The sequence below is a fragment of the Echeneis naucrates genome, chromosome 24 (assembly GCF_900963305.1).
Source record: "Echeneis naucrates chromosome 24, fEcheNa1.1, whole genome shotgun sequence".
Taxonomy (NCBI): domain Eukaryota; kingdom Metazoa; phylum Chordata; class Actinopteri; order Carangiformes; family Echeneidae; genus Echeneis; species Echeneis naucrates.
Genome location: NC_042534.1, coordinates 5782944 through 5805060, shown reverse-complemented (window position 1 = coordinate 5805060; position 22117 = coordinate 5782944). Strand labels below are relative to the sequence as shown.

General features: G+C 40.0%; 3 protein-coding genes across 5 annotated transcripts in view; 1 reads left to right on the top strand and 2 right to left on the bottom strand.

Moving 5' to 3' along the window:
• Nucleotides 1-3389, bottom strand: part of sesn1 (sestrin 1) — a 42848-nt gene extending 39459 nt beyond the window's left edge. Inside the window, exons 1-2 of the mRNA XM_029496416.1 lie at nt 3293-3389; nt 1733-2052 (exon numbers count right to left, since the gene is read on the bottom strand). Coding sequence (XP_029352276.1) covers nt 1733-2041 — 309 coding nt within the window. The 5' untranslated portion in view covers nt 2042-2052; nt 3293-3389. The remainder of the gene's footprint in view (nt 1-1732; nt 2053-3292) is intronic.
• A 1279-nt stretch (nt 3390-4668) lies between these two features.
• Nucleotides 4669-8669, top strand: cep57l1 (centrosomal protein 57, like 1). 2 transcript variants are annotated; one of them, XM_029496664.1, is made up of 11 exons: nt 4669-4835; nt 5827-5989; nt 6103-6291; nt 6406-6527; nt 6719-6832; nt 6923-7000; nt 7161-7247; nt 7368-7427; nt 7554-7810; nt 7900-8044; nt 8227-8669. In XM_029496664.1, exons 1-11 carry the CDS (start codon nt 4815-4817, stop codon nt 8431-8433), a joined length of 1443 nt encoding a protein of 480 aa, XP_029352524.1. In that variant the 5' UTR covers nt 4669-4814; the 3' UTR covers nt 8434-8669. The 2 variants fall into 2 exon arrangements, with proteins under 2 accessions (XP_029352524.1, XP_029352523.1); XM_029496663.1 differs by having other exon boundaries at nt 7353-7427.
• Nucleotides 8670-11495: 2826 nt separating this feature from the next.
• Nucleotides 11496-21875, bottom strand: cd164 (CD164 molecule, sialomucin). Of its 2 annotated transcripts, XM_029496801.1 has the most exons (6): nt 21662-21875; nt 20920-20991; nt 16387-16458; nt 16002-16118; nt 15516-15569; nt 11496-15414 (listed from the first exon to the last, which is right to left on the bottom strand). In XM_029496801.1, exons 1-6 carry the CDS (start codon nt 21729-21731, stop codon nt 15239-15241), a joined length of 561 nt encoding a protein of 186 aa, XP_029352661.1. In that variant the 5' UTR covers nt 21732-21875; the 3' UTR covers nt 11496-15238. The 2 variants fall into 2 exon arrangements, with proteins under 2 accessions (XP_029352661.1, XP_029352662.1); XM_029496802.1 differs by lacking the exon at nt 16002-16118.
• Between the last annotated feature and the right edge of the window lie 242 nt (nt 21876-22117).

Sequence of the window (22117 nt, the reverse complement as noted above, 5' to 3'; positions counted from 1 at the left end):
AAAGTGTGTAATTTTTTTGAAGGAGGGGGAAAAAAAAACAAAACAAAACAAAAAAAAAAAAAAAAAAACACTTGTGTCCACTTGTGAGCTTATTTATCTAACATGTATTCCTTTTTAATAAATTTATTGGATTCACTTTCTTTCAATTTATTTTGAGATAAAATGCTCAAAATATAAATTAGGCTGGGCCACCATACCAGCAAAAACATTGTCCCGGCCAAATCTTGAGTCACAGGGGCATGAAGGGACATTATTCTCACAGAGCAGGAGGCCTTCCTCTTCTAGAGGGGAGGGGGGAAAATCGGCATGAGGAAGGGACTGTCTGTGCTTTCAAAGATTTTGTCTTTAATCAGCGGATCTGCTGGAATTAGAGGTCTGTCTGAGCCCCACAGAAGCCCCTTCCATCTTGCCAACGTGAGAAAGGTGTGTATGTGTGTGTGTGTGTGTGGAGGGGCAGTCTTCAACCATGGGACCAGAACATGAGCTTCAACACTGGGTTCATAAATGCACCCTTTGGCAAGTCTTCGGCAAATGCAGCTTAGCATAATTCAAAAATTCCAGACAGCGTGTACCATGGTGCACAACTAAACCCTCAAAACAGCTTTTTCCGCTCTCTCATCTCCCTCTGCCCCACTCCTCCATCATCCAAGAATACTTCCACACAAAAAGGCATTAATACCACAGTAAACAGTCCAGTTCCTCAGAACAACAACATGTCAGGCCTGTCGTCTTATGTATTTGTTATCAAAAGGAGTCATTTACGTGGACCAGTCCACAGCTAAGACCATACTAAAATTAGGATAAAGCCAACATTTGGTTCTGTATCAGTAAATATTGTCAAATGTAATTGGTAAAAATTAAATTAGTTCAATATAATCCAAAAAGATTTGCCAGCAGTACAGGATGTGATGTGAATTCAAATTTTAACCAACAACATCCACAATAACAACAACAACAACAACAAATTGTGTACTGAAAGCATTGGCACTGATTTTGACTGATATAAATGTATTGTTTATTTCAGCAAATGCTAAAGTACAATTTTTCCCCTTCATCCAGCCCCCAGCCTGATGTTACACCCCAACACTGATTAATAAGTGACCTCAAAGACATCACTACTATCATTTGGTGAATCGGTTTATGAACACAGACAAAAAAAAAAAAAAAAAAAAATATCACATTGGAAAGGTTGGGTGTCATCGAGGCATGATGTTGATGAGGGAGGGTGTTACCAAGTACAATAAAAACATCAACAAGTTTCTGAAAATAGACACAGTGCAGTGATAGAAATCATTCTGAGTTTGTATGAATAAAAAGAAAAAAAAAAGCTTGATTTTCACTTCCACACATTGTTTTTTGTTTTACAGAATTTGACAGCACAATATAATAAATGAGAAAGTTGGTGTTTTTGTTTATCAGTGGTACAGCCAAACTCTTGGCCTTCTCTGCTATGGTCAAACAGTCAGATTGGTAAATCCTTGTTCTTGCTATATTTAAGTGTGTCACGTCGCATCATTGACTTAAATCCCCTTGACAAAACGTTTATTGCTTTTAGCAAGGCTCTGACTCAACACGCAGTGTTTGCAATACTTATGAAAAGGTGAGGAGAGGAGCAGATGGCAACAGAGCAATACCAAAATGGGGGGCTATATGACAGCATGGTGCAGCTTATTGCTGGACTTAAAAAAAAGAACTCATCATGGCCTTATTTTAGATAATATAAATCTCCTACCTGAACAGCCTGCAGAAGCTGAATGCTTTGCTCCCTGACATCTTGGAAGGGACACCGTTTGGAGAGCATCAGCATATGAGCGAGGATGTCATTCAGATCACTATTTGGGAGGCTTCCCAGGGCCGGGGACGAGGGGACCGATGCTGTTATGGGTCCAATAGCTTCCACTTTCCTCATGACCTCCTGGCATATGTTCTCCATGGCCTCAGTTCTGGAGCTTGCATCCCGGCTGCCAAGACCATCCCATCTCCCCAGAGACTCCTGGTCCTGCACTTCCATCTTTTGATGTTGGATTAATGTTTGTGCCATCTCACAAGAGACTGCACAACAAATAACACAGCACAGACCAGTTTTATGTCACAACAGCATTGTGTGCTCAACAAATAGCCTTTCATTATAGTAGTTGAGAATGCTGGGTGGTTGCCTGCATGTTATGGCAGGCAGTATCTACATCTACATCTATATCTAATACAGCATTACAGGGTCTAGAAAGAGAGAGATACTAATTTTGACATTTGGGTGTTTCAAAAAATTAAATTACTGCTTTGGACACAAACATAACCTTGGCAACGATCACTTACATTTGTTTTTCTAACTACAACCAAGATACATCATGAGTGAGAAATCTCACATTTGAATAATCTGTTTCCAAATTGCTTTAAACCAAAGTAAGCATTTCTTAACTGTTAACATACCAAGACTGACATATTGGCAGTTAACGTCGCTCTAATACAGTCCTCCTTTACTGCACCTTTTTTTTTTTAACATCATTGATAAGCATTGAGATAAAACTTCCTTAATATCAATAAAGGCAGGAAATTAAATTGGCTACTAAACAATGCATGGTGTCTTTTCACTATGACGCAAAATTTTATAAATATGCAATGCTGCTTATAAGAAATCAAACTACTTGATTTACACTGCTGTTACAATGGCCTAAAAAACAGTTGTATAATATTCAAATGGCATGCAAATGAAGGCTAACAAACCTTGTCACGTGGAATAGTATAACCCAATGCACTTCAGTGCATGACTTCACTCATAGGTCTTCAATAACAAATTTATTGGATTTGATGTCTAAATGCAAAGCGTTTATAACCTAAAACATTGGCCAGTACAAATTTTAACTCTCAGTTATTGGTCGTACTGAAAAATCATCCGGTCTCTATATCAGAGCTGGCTTTTAAACCCAGATCACACTGGAAATCTATTTAGCCTTATATTTCTAAAATCATATTGATACTTCATATATTTCCAGTTTCCATAAAAAAAAATAAATAAATGACATACCTCCAGAATATACCACCTCAAGTTTTGTTGTTTTAGCAAACATTAATGAAACGCCAATATTTGAAAGTGACTCCTTTGATTTAAACATCAGACGTGCCTTGATTAGAAATCGCCAAAATACGCAGCTGGTTCGTTAATGAGCTCCATTCAATCTGCCGCTGCCTTCCTTCGGCGTCACACTGCCCGTTAACAAAGACAACACAACCGCAGCCAAACACAACACTTGTCACCGAGCACCACAAACCAAACGTGTCACTGTCAAATACTCACTTTATTCGCATTGTTCGGTGCAGGTCTCTGCTGCAGGAACTCGACGCAGACCGGACCAGCAGCCAGCTCCGGACTACAAGCGACAGGAGGCAACAACTTCAGGGGGAAAACGTTTGATTGTCACACCGGGCGGGCCAATCAGCGCCGGCCGTGGGCATTCTAAGGCGGGGTCTAGCTGATCCTGACTTCTCATTGGTTGGAGGGGAGTTGGGGGGGATGGGCTTTGTTGGAGTTCGCTCGCTGTGTGTTTTGACCCGCTGCGCTTCAGAACTACACCTCCCATAAGGCACTTCGTCAGCAGCAGCCCCCGCCCCCTCCCTTTTCGCTTGTTTGTCAGAAACAAGTGAAACAGCAGTGCAGCAAAACAAACGGAGGGCAAACGAAAGGGGGAATGTTGTATGACTGTTTTGTGTGTTTGTGATCAATTCAATTAAAAAAAGAAATATACATATAATATATATATATATATATATTTCAACGTCAATATATTAAATTATCTAGAAAACGTTCACGTTGTTGTTTTGTTGTGCTCTTTCAGGGACAAAGACGTGTTTTTATGTATGAATGTGGAGAAAATGCCAAAGCATGTGTTGCTCAGTGCAGCACAGCCGTCACACTGCAGACACACTGTCTTGGCAAATATTTACCAGGTGGCCCATTTTTGTGATAAATTGTCCAGCTGTAAACTCTGTGCTTACCTGTATTAGCGTAAATGATTAGAATAAACCATCATCACAAAGGTCAGTTATATGACGTTCTTTGGCGTTTCTGCAGATCACATGATTGATCATTTTCGTCATGAAAACTGGTCCAGTAATGGACGCGACAGGTTTTTCAAACAGAAATGATGTTACAGCTTTACATGCCGTAAAGAATGAGATTTGGAAAATGTTTATTCTTTATTTTTCATTGCACGTCAACGACGTAAAGTTGACATTGTAAATGTGTAACCATTAAAATTGCTTTCATAATATATAGCATTTTCATTTAAATGTACTTTATTTATGTTTCCTTAAAAATAAAATACTAAATAAAAAATACACTATATACAAATGTATTTACACACTGTGACTCTAAGTGTTTATCTTAGTTACTAAACACAGTGAGCATTTCAAATAAAGCACATCACTTTTTGGTGATGGTCTTGTGGAGAAATAGCCTACTCTTCAATTTACATTTTATTTTGCCAAAATCTAGTTTAGATTGAGCGCAGGCTTATTATTGCACATGCCTGAGCAGGAGAAATGTAAAATATTGCCCTTTTTTGTGTTATATGAGCCATTCGAGGTGGACAGATGTTTGTTTGTGTCTCTGGTTGTGTAGCTGAGGCGGAACTGCAGTCAGCCGGCGGAGAGGAGGAGGGAAATTTAAAAAGTCCGGACTGCCTGCAGTTGACAGGATGACTGAGTCGCTCGAAGAAGTCAGCTATATTTAAATCTTCCACAGCTAATAAAAGCAGTCTGGTAATAAATAGTAGTAAATATAACCGTACGATTGGTTTCTAAACAAGTTTGGCCACGTCATGGAGACTTTGTACGACCAGGTAACACTTCCTGCGGCTAACGCTTTAGCTCAGATGTTGTTTACTTTTGTTAAATGGAGGCTTGCTGCTCGGTTATCTCAATGAGCTGTGCTGTTTGTTTTGTGTTGTTTATCTGACTTGACCCTGGTGAGGGCGGTTGCAAAAACTGTGTCGACGGCTCTGATCGATGCTAACAATAGATAGCAGGCTAGTTGGACGGCATTCGTAAATAAACCGTCTTGTATTTTGTGGTAACGAGTCGTTGTCGCTGTTGGATTCTCTGCAGCTTTTAACAGCTTCACGATGCTTCTGGTTTCAAAGCAGACTCTTTGCTGCAGAAAGTTGGCAAACCGAGAGGAATTGATGATTAACCGGTTAAGGTCTAAAGATCGTCAGATCATTTACCATCACAAAATCGGTCAATCATTTCAAATGAGTTTCCTGGAAATAACCAGAACTTGTCTTCCCCAAGATCCGCGGATGTCAGGCTTCCTGGGATTCTTTGTTTTTCTTTGCATAATGTTGGAAATTTAAAATCTTTCGGTTCCAGATCTGTACTACCCATTCATCCATCCATCCATCCATTCATTCATTCATTCATCTATCTTCTACCGCTTATCCATTTCTGGATCACGGGGGGTGCTGCAGCCAATCCCAGCTCGCATTGGGTGAGGGGGGGGGGGGGGGGTCACCCTGGACAGGTCACCAGTCCATCACAGGGCCAACACACAGAAACAGACAGAGAACAACAACTACTCACACTCAGACCTACAGACAATGTAGAGTCACCAGTTAACCCAAACGTGATGTCTTTGGACGGTGGGAGGAAACCCACACAGGCACGGGGAGGACATACAAACTCCACTTCTTTTTGTGGGGTAACAGCGCTAACCACTATGCCGCCGCGGCTCCCTATACAACCCATATTTAATTAATATGTTTTAATTTTGTAGTCTACCAAATTGCATTATAATGAATTTAACCTTTCTTTGCACCCTCCTTTTGTCTGTAGGTTTCGGACTCGCCCTCCAAAAACAGTTACATTGGGAGCTATTACCAGCCTCCAGACAGGATCCTAAAAGTACCAAGACAACTTGACTTCTCTGCAGCTGGATCTAACCCTCAGATCCCCAGCCTCCTGGAATCTCAGACCAAACCTAATATCGACAGCAAAGGTATGGTGCAGGCGTTATGGCAGGCTTTGTTGGCTCATTCAATGTTTTTGTTTTGGCCACCTGTTGTTGTATTTCCCATGACTGCTTTTCTGTTCTTGCTAACTCGTTCCCAGCTGTTGTTGATGCACTGAAGACCCTCCAGGAGAAAATAAGGCGGTTGGAGCTGGAAAGAAAGCAAGCAGAGAAGAGCTTCCAGCAGTTCTCTCATGATGTTCAGAAACATAAGCAGGTTGCAGTGCCTAGCATGACGCCCAGTCAACCAGCAGCCAGTGCGCCTGAGACATATAACTCTGGCAGGGCAGGTAAGTGATGGAAGGTACAAAGTGCACTTGACCAAGATCTTATAAGAATAGTGTAGAGTTTATTATTTTTTTATACAAATTTTCTAATTGTTGTGTCTGTGTTTATGATACCAGAGCTGGACTCAAAGCTGCAGTCTGCAGAAGCTCGCTGTAAGGTTCTTGAGAAGCAGCTGGACTACATGAGGAAGATGGTTGAAAATGCTAAGAAGGAAAGGAACACTCTGATGGAGAATCAGGTAGTTGAAGTCTGCAAACCAAAAGAATAATTCATTAACAAATCTATCTATAAAAGTACATGAGTATCTAAAAGTATCTGAGCTCTATTTATCATGTGCTCCTTTACTTCCTAGAATTTCTGGATGGACTGTTAGTGGTATAAATATATGTTCCTAAACTTTCATATAATCTCTGTTTATGTCCCCACCAGGCTTCACTGCAGAACCAGCAGCCAAGCTGCTCAAACACCCAAACTCAGCAGGAGAAGTTGGAGAAACTTGAATCTGAGTGTCACAAGCTCAGCAGAACTCAAGCCCTGGCAGAGGTAATTTCGTTTTTCCAGTTAATTAATCTGAATATTAATCCCCACAAGTTGAATTATGAGCTCATTAGTTCAAAGCAATTTTGGTTTCAGATGAAGCTGGCCATTCTGGAGCAAAAACTACTGAAAGAAGAGCATGAGCGTAAACTTGTGCAGGATAAGGCAGATGAGGTCAGTCACAGTGACACAAGAATCCACATTGTGATTTAATTGTTATCCTAACATACACACATTTCACAATAATGTGGAAAAGAAGCTATTTCAAAATATATTTCATTAAAGAAAAACAGAAATGAGCCCAACTTTAACCTATTATTTCCAACATTGACAGCTACAGAGAGAGTTTGAAAACAACCTTCAACTTACCATGCCACCCACTGAGGAAATAAAGCCGAAGAAGGGGAAAAAGATGAGCATGGTGGGGTCGTTGAAGACAAAGCTGATTACATTCTTGTGTTTAATTTATAAAAAAATATATTTATAGTCAGTGTACAGTCATGATAACTGCTCTTTTGTTTGTCAGAAAACTTCTAAACAGAATCAACTGACATCAACAAGCAGCCCAAGACACACAAAAATGCCCTTTGTTGCAGGAACGGTATGTCAGCTCATATGCTTTGTGGTAACCCTAAAAACCTCATTAACTATTTACGTGTTTATATTAACCATATCATCTAGTGCTTTCGCGTTCTAATTGATTTTGTTTTCTCCCTATTTGTCACAGTCAATAAGCCCAAGTCATTCGGTCCATGCTAACGTGCAAAGTATCCTTCATATGATGAAGCACCACCAGCCCCAGCTTTGTGAGCGCATGAGTGCTCTACACAGGCCTGGAGCCAAGAAAAACCTCCAGAAGGAGTTCCCCCCTTTTTCTTCTGCTTCTAAGAAGTCTGACAGCCTGCCTGAGCAGGTAGACCAGTCACTGAGCTCGCTGTCTGACCTGCTATTGGCTCTGCAGGACGAGCTTGGACAGATGAGCTTGTGAGTAAGCGTCTTTTTAGTGCCTCACTGAAGTTTTCCTTTCATATTTAATAATCTGCATCCATATCCCGTGTTGTTGCTTTTGTCAGTGAGCATCAGGAGCTGGTGCATCAGATTGATGCAGCCACAGATCGGCATAAGAAGGAGGACCTACAGCAGGAACTGGAGAGGCTGGTGGCCAGGATGGAGGAGAAAGGAGTTCAGATCACTAAGCTCCGCAAACACCAGCAGACAGTAAGTGAATCATCTTGCTGCCCCCCCCAACATATAGGTTTGATTATAAGGTGAATAGTACAGTTCATTCCGTCATATGGTAACTTTGTAAATAGTTGTAGTTGTAGTGTCCACTAATTTCTGCACAAATTGCGTTGATAGGTGCAGAAAACTGATCTGTTCTGTCTTCTGCTGCTGTGCAGGTCCATAAATTGACTCAGAACCAGCCATCTGCTGAGGAACACACAGCCAAGAAGCTGAGTGGGACCAAACCACCTGTCCCTTCTCTTCTTAAGGCCAAACAGAAGGGAAAGAAAACTATGACCGCTCACAGTAACCTGCAGCTTCTTCAAGAGACCAAGAAGTTCAGAAACAGCCTGAAACAAGACGACCTCTCCTGGGAAACATGAGCTTCCCTACAAGACTCCCCTTGGTTCCTTTTGGCTTTTCCTTTCTCTTTAAACAGAACTTTGGTCTATTTTAGCAACAAGTGAAAAGAAGGAATAAAGTGTTTTATACAGGACCTGATGAAGTGTTGATCATAAATGTGATGCGTCATTGGTAAACATGTAGTCAATTTATAATTTTAATCAGCCTAAATAATGTCATTTGAGTGTGTTTTACTAAATACGCAATCTGTCAAATGTGTTTTTAATTTTTTTTATGTGTAATAAAATGTATTCTTTCCTTTACTTGTAAACATAAGTTTTTCAGAAACATTGGCTGGATTTCATACTGAGAACCACTAGATGGCAGTGCTTACCTTATGTTTATTTCACAAACGAGATGGCTTTTACAAATATACCCCACAGCTGCAAGTAATGAAATATGTTTATAATACTGTATGCACAAAGAAGCTCCTTCTGTCTGCAAAGATGGGCTACAAGTTGTGTGAACTCCACAGCAGCATCTGGCTGAGCAGCTGAGTAAATGTAGCTCTCACCACATGACAAAGGGATGTGGTTTTACCCACTGTCCAAACATGGGAGGAAATGCTATTTGCTACGGCGTTTTGCAATTTCACAACAAAAACACTTCTATTTGCTTATATTTAACTATATAAACAGTCATCTTAATTGTGGAATGGTCAGATTACAGGAAGTATTTCTGGTGTTTGTATTTGCACTGTTATGGTTTTTAATTGTATGAATAACCACCCGTAAAGGTGCCTTATAATATATAATATATCATCACCGTCAGGCCCATGTGAACTTTTTTTTGTATCGTATCATCAGTTCACATTTTTAATGCAAGGAAGTCCTGTTGACGTCACTCCACAGACCACAAATATTGCACAACTGACGACAAGGGTTGTTTAATCACTAATTGCCAAGATAAAAACCTAAACTAACACTGCTGGATGTCGTTCTGCCCGGTCATGAGAGAAGAACAGCTGGTTGTTCTTGTTTCTCTGTCCACTCAGCCTTCCAGTTCATTATCCAGTGTTGCTTGGTTCATTCTTGGCATGATCCAGAGCTCGCTGGATGGTTAAATGGACTAAGCTGACGTATGAGAGTGACACTAAACCTAATGCATCGTTTCTCTGTGCTCCCATATTAGATTACAGACCAAGACTGGATCCAGCAATCAGGTTAGCTAAGGCGAGCCAAGACCCTTCCGTGCCCACGAATACAACATCCTGCCCCTCTTGTCTGTGCAATGCTGATACCTTGTGACTGCACACCCTTCTTTTTGTCCACTGCTATTCAGCAGCCGTGTGTTCAAAGAACACTGTACGTGGGAGGAATGAGTAGGGATGAGGCCACAGGGTTTTTTTTTTGGTTTTTTTTTTAAAGGTGATAGACTGATTAAAAACGCATCCTTAGGGTGTGAGTGTGCAGACATCGTTTTTAATGAAGACATGCCAGAATTTGTAGCATGGAGTCTCTCCCGAGACTCTCCCCGGCTCGGGGAAACAGTGCCAGCTGAGGACTCTGGACCACTGCAAGAATAACAATCTGCTCAGCACAAACGCATATTGCGCCACACACACACACACACACTTCACTCAAGAATGTAGTCGACTGTGATTCTTGACTGTGTACATGCACTACACATGCTCACTAACATTTCCTTTAGAGCTATTTGTTCTTGCTATATAAGCAGAAACATTCTGTGACCTTGAAGGCCGATCATTTGTCCCCTTAAAAGCAAAACACAGAAAAAATGTTAATTGGAGCGTGAAAAACAAGGGCTGGTGTCTTCGGCTTTAGGGGGGTTTTGACCTGTTGGTCTATTACATTTCCTCACTTCGCAGATGTTTTTATCCAAAGGGACTTCCAAATGTCAGTGTCAATGGTGTTTGCTCAAAGCTGCAATAAACTTTGTACCCGTTTCCTTAATAATAAAACATGCTGTCTTCAATTTGACCCCATGACCATATTTTATGACCGTGTGTATGAGCTGCAATCTGTTCCATTCACACAAGGAAAAAAAACAAGTAAAAACATAAAATGGATGATTACCCTTAGATTTATTTCAGGGATCATTGAAAGGTCTTAAGCTTTATGATAGAAACCCTACACTGTACTAGACATTCAAGCAGATCAGGGAATTGATGGGGGTGGAACCAGAAAGTTCTGAGAAAATGTCAATAAGAATCAGATTATGCTGTAAATTATATCAGAAGAGTCTAAGCATACTGAAGGCACTAAAAGACAACATTCAATGCTGATGTAAAAAGTAAAAGGTAAAAGGGAAAAACTAAATGAAATGGGCGACGTTTATTTAAAAAAAAAAAAAAAAAAAAGTTGTCAGTCATGTCAGCTTTTCAGCCAAATTACATAAATGGTTGGATTTGGCCAACACCTTAAAGTTAATATTAAACCAGCAAAAGTAAGTAAATAATACACATGTAACGTTCTTGGAGTTGAGTCATTCCAATAATACAATGACACGTTTCACATCAACTCCATTACGAGATTGAACTTTTGACTCCACTGCATTTATCTGACAACTTTATTTATAAGCTGAGAAAAAAATTGATGATTTTCACTAAATTGTTCCACAATAGGAATAATAATTGGTTTCAGCCTAGTAAAAAAATGTCAACTCAAAAAAAAAAAAAAAAAAGGTATTATAATGTAATGCATTACATTTTCAAAGCAGCACATAACTTATATAAGCATAAAGCCCTGTCAATATGTCGATATCAAAAGATGAAGAAAAACGTATTTATATATTTATTGCTAATTTATAATGTCAGTGAGTGCTGAAATGAACAGCTAGGTGCTTTTTATAAAGCAAATGTAGGTGATTTGTCAGAGCATCGCTGGAAGAAAACTTGCTGATCCAGCATTTGGCACATACACACAGCGAGACAAACCAAAGCCCTAACCTGATACCTTCTGTTGCCCAGGCAACTATTCTTTCAATTGTAACCATGGCAATGGAGCCTCACAATGGGACAATGTCTCAAATTGTCCCACTTGTCATGTAGACTATTGCTGACAAATAAAAAGGTAAATGCAAGTACATTTTTAACAATCTTCAAACTTTATTGGTTTAACATTGTGAAACTAAGGGCAACACTAAAAAAAAACAAAACAAAACTTTTTGAAGGTTTGGAAAAAGGAAAAAAAAAAAAGGTGAGGAAGGCAAAATTAGCAGAAAACATCTCAGGAGGCATTTTGGCATCTGCAAATGTCTACATATGGCTGTGTGTGTGTGTGTGTGTGTGTGTGTGTGTGTGTGTAAGTGAGTGAGTGAGTGAGTTCAGTGAGAGCAAAGCCAAAAACTCGTACCTGCAAAACTGACCGTCTGTAACACAACTGGTAAAAGTATGGCATGACAATGTGTGCACATAGCAGTAAAGCCACAAGGCAGGGGAGGGAATGAAAAAAGCACTTCGTTCTTGGGAACTGAACATTGCCAGGCTGAAAATGATCGGAAAGTCCTCCACGCCCGAGCAAACTTGAATTTGTAGTCAAAATACAACAGAAGAGAAAACATTTAATCCAACATTTCAAAATTACAACCAAAGTGTAGTCAAGTGTAGTTCAAGCCTGGAGGTCTGTGGTTACATGACCAATGAGTTTTGTTTGTTTGTTTTTTAAATCACTAAGAGAGTGACAAGCTGTCCAAGCTACAACCAGGCCAGATGTAGTTGAGGACTTTTGCCAAACATCGGCTCGTCATATATTTTCACCAGCTATTACATGTAATACCTTTAACTCTGTTGTGACTTGACAAAATGTCAGCAAGTGAACGCTGCTGAAAACATACATTTTCTACTTATTAACCAAAAAACAAGCCTGATATTTGCCCAGATAGCTTGTTACTTGTCCAAGTAACTGTTGTGTGGATTTGCTGAGGAAGTTAAGGCTGAGCGTGACAAAACAGACATGAAAGCAGAATTTAACACAGAAAACCACTTCACAGGGGTCTGAAAGTGCTGAGTCCCGTTAATATTGAATAGGTGTGGCATATCATCTTACAAACTACAACAATATATGGATACTAACTGAATAAGGCACTTTTCCTCAAGAGGTGCAGGGACTGAGTAACTTGTTGGTGAAGCTGCAGAGGCAACACAATAGACATCTATTGGTATCAGCAGATACCAGACGTGTTTTGACACACTGTGATAGCAACATGTGATGCTGTGTTGTTAAGCAATAGAGCTTCCATGTCAAAAGCAGAGCGCACTGACTGGATTCAGTGGGAACACAGCAAACCACTCAAAGGCTGTGAATCAAACTCAAACGTGTCTAAATTTGGGGTGAAGGGACTCCTCATGCAGAGAATGAACGAAATGGTGCAGCTAAGGCAAAACTCTGTAGCCTACTCGCCATATTTAGGTCTTTGGGCTGTAGCCTAATGCCACCAGGTGACTGTAGGTTAAGCAGCAGCAGAAAATGTGTAATCTAAATTACACAAGCCAAAACAGAGAGGAAAAAAAACAAAAAACAAAAGTAAATATCCACACTCATAATTTCTAACTGCTCATGGTCAAATAAAACAGAAAGATTATTCATCCATTATCTACTTAATATTCAGGACTGAGTGTTCATACAAGCATCAGATTTGTTGTTTTTAGATGTTTTTGTTTTTTTTTTTGGCTGAACCATGAAAACATTTACAAAGACAACGTTACAAAACAAAGCTTGTCAGTGCAATGCTCAATTTCCATGCCAAAACTGAGAACTTTGGCTTAATGCACACCATTTCAAGGCATTCTTTCATCTAGCATATGGGCTAATCACAAACAATCAAGGTTTTACATGTGTCTAAACCCTTAACAGCGTATGCAATGGGAAGAAAAATCGCAGCTCTAAGCATCCAGCATGCAATAGTGACAAAAAGAAAAAAGAATTGCCTTTGAACAAAAACTTGACACTAACAAGCTCCTACAAGCAAAACATTTCTGTTAAACACTCCTTCATTTAGCCTTTTGCTCAAATTGAAACCAAGAAGATGAACAAAAACAGGACGCGGCTTTGTACAGGAGTGACACTATAAAAAAACAAATAAAATAAATCACACAGTTAGCAGCAAGCTAATTAGAGAACTCGACAGTCAACTCTAGCATGACCACTTCATTGCTGCAATTCTGCACTGTAATCACAATCCTCTCACTTACTTGGCAAAAATCACAGGTGCAATGTTCATTTGACCAAGCCAGCACTTGAAACATTTAAACCTCATCGCGCTCTCCAGTACTCAACTAAGTTTGAAGTTAAGCCCAATATATTTGCCATCTCGTCATAAAAGTACACTCCCATATTTGTAGCACTTAACAACCGTCTGAAATCTCCTGCCAACTCACCGTTCATATTTTGAAATGAAAATCAATTTACTGAAACATACATAATGAGATGGGAGGACATTTGGGAGACACATTGGGAGCTACAAAAGAGAGAGTACCTTTGACTTATCTGTTTATACAAGGTCACCAGTAAGAAGACTATAGTCCTCCACTTATAGGGAAAAACTTCAATCCTGACTGATCAAGGCCCTCAAGTCACTGCTATCTACTGTGTATTTCAACAAGAAAAGACTCTTCAGTCCAGCTGGATTACGACAGATCTCGTTGTTCACCAATATCAGCACTGCGATACGGTTTCTGTCTTGCAAATATAAACAAATGACAATAATCGGGCCCTAGACCAGGAGGAAAAGGCTCATCCTCTCCTTCCGTTTCATTCTGTAAGTCATACTGGACATTAAAGGCACTTCACTGCTATCACTGTCCAAACCACAAAAAGGTGCATGCCATATTCTCTGTCTCCCCACTCCATTTTTATAAATTATTTAACCAACATGAATTATTAATATTTCTCAAATATTCTACAATCGTTTCATTTCACCCTTTTATTCTGCTCCACACAAAGGAAGGGACAGGTCCACATTAGTAATCTGTGTGGGTAAGATCCGATGTCAGTAAAGCTCAGAAATAGGTTGAAGATTGATGGTTGGGAAAGGAACTAAATGCATGATTTATTGCATTGAGCTGCTCAACTAGCAGTTGGACTTTGGACTTTTTTTGGTGTGTGTTGGGTAATCGGTTTCCCCGGGGGAAACTCAACAGCGGAAAACACACAGCAGAGGGAGGCACCCATCAAAACGAATGTTTCCCAGAATGCTTGTTATTTTTTGGCCCTACATGAGATGACTGCGTGTTGCTTCTATTCCCTCCCCCCCTTTTTTACATCATCTTTGAACACATATACAAGATACAGCTGCATGGGGGAAAGAGAACCTGTCCATAATCCAACAGGCTAGAAGCAACAGAGAATCATCACAATTGTCACATGTAAGAATAGCTCTTAACTCAAACAGTGTTTCCAAATAAAGGTGTAAATGTAACCACTTTGCAGCTGTATTGCACCCCAGTTTCGACAGGAAAGCTACTCTGTATATGTGATTAATCACTGTCATGTGGCTAGGTAAGGGGCTATAAATAACACCAACCCCCTCAATTCTCCAAAAATGGTTCTTACTAACAGCACTATGGAGTTGGGAGTAGGTACCAGATGATGTAATCCATATGTTGAAGGCTTCAATGACACATCACTAGAGATCTGCTCCATACATGCGTGGGTGCTTTAATACAGACTACACCTGCAGCATTCATGCTGACAGAAACCACAAGTGGAACAAACATCAGTTTGAAAACACTGTTTGAGTTTGTTGCGATATGTGTGTGCTGAGTGGGGAAGTCTTCTCTGGAAGGTTCTAGTAAGTGGGGACAAGTTGAGATGTTGAGATGCTGCTTCAAAGAGTGTGGTAGTTACGGTCCTTGGACTTGCAGAACTTGTAGAGGAAGAAGATCACAGCCTGTAGACCCAGAACTAGCACTATTCCACCAATGAAGCTTGCAGCATCAAATGTTGAGTTCTTGCGAGGGGCAGAAGTGGGGGTAATTGGTGCGGTAGTAGTGCCGGTTACAGCTGTGATGCAAAACAGAGGGAAGAAGAATGAAGTTACTCTTTTTATGTAATAACAGGAGAGATGTGAAAACGTTCTTGCCCCCATCACTTTGCTTACTTACCCGGAGCAGTGGTGCTGTTCATATTTTGAGTGGGACTGATGGCGGTCGAGTTGGCTGGAATAGGGTCACAGTTACAACACATACATTAGCCTTCACACCAGTGACTTTACCTGACTTCCTTTAAATTGTCAATTGTTAGAAATAAAATAATTTTTTCCTGGTTGTTTTGGGAACACCCAAGGATGGCAAATATTGAAGTTTGTCTCAAACCTGAAAATCTATTTTTTGTGATGCCAGACATATTTGAATGTTTTAATGCAGAAATGTTAAAAATAATAGCCACTTTACTTAAGTTCATGCTGCACATTGTACAAGTACAAAACATCCAGGCACAGTGAAGCTATTGGAAAAGCTGCATCAGCAACTGCAGAATCTAAGGACATTGAATGGCTATTAATTAAAAACAACAACAACAACAACAACAGAAGAGAAAGTATCAAAAACTGGGAGCAGGAGGCTGACAGAGGTTTTTTACGGACTTGTTACCTGTGGTGGGCTGAGGGCTGCTGCTGTTAGCAGTGGTGACAACAGGGGTAGTAGCGGGTTTTGTAGATGTAGAAAGCGGAGCAGTCGTAGGTGCAAGGGCAGTTGTTGCTCCAGAAGCTGGGAGCCATCACCAAAATGGGGTAGAAGGGGGAAAGCAACCAAAATCACCCAACAACAAGGTTATGTATAGAAATTGCACCCAATGAAGCCAGATGAGCAACAGACAATTAACACCTTTGTTAGAACATACAATGTTCCCCCTGAAACGTACATGTTAAGCGCACAAATATAAATTGTTGAGTCTCATAGGGCCAAAAAGATCATGTTAGTGTGAAAGGTTTGTTTCCCACATTGATATTTAGATTCACTTTTCTGTTAGACTTACCTGAGCAGGTAGCATTCGTGCAAGTCTCGTTTGTGACCAGAAGAGTCATGTTGCGACATAAAAGGACAGTTGCTAAAACACAAAAAAGGTTTTGTTATTTACTCAGATTGGGACCTTTCAGAGATAGAGTAATGTACAAACAACTTTATGCCTTTTCACATTCAAGAGAACTGTCTGATCATAAATGCGAGAGTGCAACCTTTTAAAAGCAAAATGTATTGTAAATGCATAATATTTAGAAAATAAAAATCAAGCAACATTCTTGAAACACTTTGTGCTTTGAAACAAATGTTGATGTCTAATGTTAGCAAGACTTTTTTTTTTTTTTTTTAAGTTCCTTTAAGTTAATTCCTGTTAAATCTGAGCTGACAACTGGTCATTCGTTAGCCATCACACTCAAATGTCATAATGTCTCCCATTATACAGCTCTCAAAGAGAAAGCCAAATAATCACCACCATCACCGTGCCCAAAACATAATCATTGTCAAGATTCAGAAGAATGTCTAATCTTTTATGTTCGTACTAGGCATCCACTTCTAACTGAGCAATCGTTTGCTCAGTTGGTCTGTACATGCATTGTGCACCACATCCATCCTGCTGCCTCCATCATAGCACTTCATTAATTGAAGTCAGGCTTGTCTGAAACCTTGTTTGTATGTATTTGTTTTTCATTTTCACATCACAGTGTTTGCCAATAAAATATCATGACTCAAAAATCATGGAAAAAAGGAGCAATTAAATAATGTAAAAAAAAATTTCTTTGCATATATGCTTAGTCATCTGAGTTATGACTCACAGTATGATCAACAAGTGCATTCAGTTTTATTGCATAATATGAATACTATTTAACCATGATAGGAAGGGACTTTGCCCTGCCATGGCTGTGTCAAATGTATAATCAAGACTCCACTATACATGCTTGGCAAATGGTTGCTTTTTTACATGAATTTCCCTAAAAAAAACATTTGTAATAAAAAAAAAAAAACATAGATACAAATACCACAATGAAACGTCTGTCTATTTGTCTCAGCTTCTTGAAAAGGAACAGCTCAGACTTTTGATCCCATGAGTCATGATAGTCAGCAGCTTGTGACAATGGATTGTGTTCTCACCCAGTTTTATACACGGTTGTGACCGTCATGACATCACATTAAATATGGAAACTTAAGGAAGAAAATATATAAATACACACAAAAGCTGTATATCCAAATGAGTGAACTTTTGAAATTCATAAATGTATATTAAAACATTAACAAAGAAAATAAATGGCTAACTTTTTTGATAATTGCATAGGTTGATTGTGTTACCTGTTACACACGCTAGTCCAAAAATAATGCTGTAAATAGCATAGTTTTATAATATAATAGCAGCTTAACAAAGCTTTTATTTGTAAGTCAGCATAATCACAGTAAGAAGTCTTAATACAGAATTCCAAAACAAATTTCCTCAAAAGCTCGGATAATGGTTTACTGTTTTAAAAAGGCGGGTCGTTTTATACCCTTGACCTCTTTTTTTTCTTTTATATATATATACATATATATATATATATATATATATATATATATATATATATATATACATATATATATACATATATATATATATATATATATATATACATATATACACACACACACACACACACACACATAAAGATAAAAAAGGTCAACGGTATATACCCATAAACGGAACTGAATCCAGTCAGTGTGGTGCACCTGGTGCTGTAAAATGCTGTTATTTTCTACATTTTTCTTCCGTGTTGTACAACAGCAGCCGCACCTATGACTGCAATGAGGTGGCTGCCCATAAATTACAGATACAACAACTAACAGTAAGAAAGACCGCAGTCATTGTCGAAGACATCATTGGTCAACATTGACTGACTGCCTTGTGTTACATTTTCCACAGTGCACATACGGGGCTGTGTTAGAGTGACTATTGAAGTCAGGGCTTTGTGGTTGTCTGACAGGTTTGTATTGAGCACTGACTTGTAACAACTGCCTCTTCTACAGTATCTTCTCCAAGCCTTTCTGGGACAATCAATCATTTGCGTAAAACATGTTAAACCTTAAAAAGTCTAACTTTTTATAGCTGTAAACTGGAATACTCACTGCCACCCTAACTGTGATTCAGCAACGTGAAAAATCTCTTCAGCGTCATGCCATTCTGAAAGTGTTGGCTGCATTATTTTCAGCTTTTGTGTGATCTTACACTGCCATCTATGTAAATGGGGTCATGTATGAGGAGGGGTTTTTCACTCCCCACTGGGTCAGGGGTCTGTTATCTTGCAGGCAGCTGTGAAAGGTAGGACTGGTTCTCACCCTTTTCTGAGCGCATGACATCATCATCACCACAAGGTGCATCCACAGCTTCAATTTAGGTGTGTGAGAGAAAGACTGAAGCCTTTATTTTACCACAGAATGGGCTTGAGGGTTAAGAGGACTCAACAAGCTTTGTCACAGACGAGGTCCTGTACTCAGAGGAACAAAACTGACATCTTCCTAAGTAAAGTTTTTGAGCATCTAAACGCGGGGCTGCTAGAAAATGTGCCTCTGATGCCACAATCTTGTTTACACAAAATCCCTAAACCAAAGATAAATCTGGTAATGACAATGTGGTGAGCGTTGCAGCAGTGTGGTTGTGCAGAGCCATGGCAACTGGCCGGAGCTGACCTTTTGTTTAGTTCATATCAAATAGGTGATCCATTTTGAGCTTGTGAAAGCTTTAGCTCGAGGCTTGCTCAGTTTGTATGTGTGTGTCTGTGGGTGTGTCTATGCTGTGCGGTAAGAAGTCTATGTTGTTTAGCACTGTGGCAACTGCCTGTATCCTGTCTGATTGATTCCTGTGAATTGTTTGTTCTGGTGTGCAACTGTACTCTAGCTTTGAGAGGCCAGAGCAGAAGAGACACTTTTGACCAAGAGCATTATGTAAAAGAATAAAACAATAAGTCAAATGTCAGTGCGATGACTCATTTAAATCAACATCAAAACACTGGAGGAAACATAACTGCTAACCCCTCTGGAGCGAAAAAGTGCCTATGCAAATGAATATCTATCAAGTGACCTCTGATCACATTGAGTGGGAGAGATCTGGATACCTAGCTACATAGGCTTTTGGAATAGATTATAGGTGCAGGTAGTTCTGGATATCTAAGCTCAGCTGTCCTTTCTGCCTGAATGTAAATAATTATGATTTTTTCTGTCCCAGAAATCTGTAAGTAATGTATTATTACAGGGCTGTCTAACGTTAAACAAAACAGAAACAGGATGTAGTTCTGGGGGAGAAGTTTCCCATGAGAGGTAATTTACCTGGACTTGTTTTGCTTAAGTAAGCTGGCACAGAGTGTTGTCTATTTATTTTGGATTTACTTCATCAATTTAAAAAGATTGCACAAGTCACATTATCTTCCATTCTATGTGCTTAGTGATGTGACATTTACAACATCACAGTATAGTCTTGTCTTGGATTGCACCCAGGGCATAGATTATGAAAATAAGGCATCTTCTATCCTATCTGCACACTCTTTCCTCCCTTTCCTTCTGTTCTTAAGCATGCCAATATTGCAGGCTTCCTGCCACACATCCCCTCATTTCCTCTGTAGTTCATCATCTTCACAATCACAACAGACCCTGTGTGTTAGCCAGTATATAACAAATGTCTTTTTTCTACCTTCTTGGTTTAGATTTTAACCAAACACAGTCAGAACTGCCATTATCACTCATTTTTATTTCATATATACTGAGTGAATTTGTGTGACACAACCCCTGATTTTAAGATTATATTGACACAGTTCTGCTTTCTGTTAAGCTTACTCTGTTAGCAATGTGATAAAATAAGGTAAAATAAAGCTTCATTAATCCTGAAGGAGTAAGCAGTAACAGGACATATAAACATAAAAGAATACATCCAGCTAATCTTACAACCAACAAAAAGATAGACACGAGCCCTTTGAGAAGCATGTAGCGAGTCAAAAACCACAGAAACCGTCTATTTCATCATTTTCATCATTTCATGATGGAAACACCTTTTTACGAAATGGAGCATATATCTGATCACAACAAGCAAATTTCACAAATTATGATGAAAAATACTACCACAGCATATTTTCCAACATCCCATCAACAATCAGACAACAATCAGAGCTCAGGGAATACTTAAAAGACATTAATTCGCTTTTCTTCCCGAGCAGAGTTAATTATCCACAGTATTTTTGTGGTAAGAACTTGTACTTAAGGTAGACGAGTTATACAAGAGATTTAGGACTCAACATACCATCGTATGTTTGCCAGTTTTTTTTATCCCCAACACGGCCTGTTCAGGCCACATGGCTGGTCAGCCTTGCCAGATGATTTCGGCTTTAGACTTGGTTATTTTTATAAAATTTGGATGACCTCATCCAGAAGTCACCACCCTCTGCCATACATTCACAGGACTAATGAGCCCCCATCAGCTCAGCTGGCGGGACAAAACATAAAAGACCAACCTGTGCCTCCTATTTGCACAATTTGTCACACAATTTGGACGGATACTCACATGTTGTGCAATTGGCCCAGAGACAGCCAGCAGTGGTTGAACAGGTCGCACATGACAGGCTGAGACATCCATCTGCAGAGAAGTCAACAATTAGTTTTGGTTACTGTGGTCCTTTATAAAGCCAATGGTTCCTTCGTGTGGGAGAAAACCAAACTGTATCTGTAACCCCCCCCCCCCCCCCCCCCCCAAAAAAAAAAAAGCTAAAGAAAACAAAATTGAATCTATAAAACAACAAAAAAGGGGCAGGAGGCAGTTCAAGCTAATGAATTTTCCAATGTGACAGAGAAGCAAAAAGGCGTTTGTCATGTAAGGCTGTTACATAACCAGCTGGTCCGGTCTCTGGTACCTGCTCTACTGAATCTGGACTGGTCACAATCTGCAGAACCCACGTCATGACACCAAAAACCCGCAATTACTCACTCTGAGTTGGATTTCAGGTGATTACGCTAAAAGCTAAAGCTAAAGCGTTAGCTTGTCCACACAACTTGAGTGTTACTAACCAGCGTGGAAATAAAACTGACAAGTTGCCAAAAAAGGAGGAGGGGGGGCTTTTTTTTAAATAGATAAACCATATAAATGGGGAGGGGGGGGCTGGTGTAAACAGTTGAACTAAAATATGAGTCATCTAAAAGGGCAGCACAGATTAAAATCGGCTTCCTTAGAGGGGTCTCCGCGGAGCTCCGGAGGGACACGGCCGGCTCTAGCTAACCGCTAGCTCGGCGCCGAGAGGTCGCAAACTTACCTGAGTCGGATGCGGCTGATGCGCCAACGAGAACCGCAACGACAGCGAAAAGCACCATCTTCACGGCCATGACTGCGGTCCGGGTATCGCCCTGTGTGTCCGAGTCGGGGAACCGTATTTCTGAGGAAACGTCGAGAGTGAGACTCCGGAGATTTCACAGTTTCTTTCCCCCCTCTGTGCGTCTCTGGTGTCGGCTCTCTGCTGCTGCCTGCTAGCTCACTTCCTGCTTCTCGGGTCATGTGGCAGTTTTTACTGGGAGTGACGTCAGCACGTCTCAGGGCTTCATTTTCCCACCAGTACTCACGAGTTGGTTATATATACAAATAAAACAAAAACCCGGACTGTTAATACACCAAAAATTACTTATCACCGTGGCCGGATCGGACCTCCTTATCACCCCCCCCCCCAATCACCATTAACAACAATAAGCAGAATATACAGTCAGGGGATGTAGAA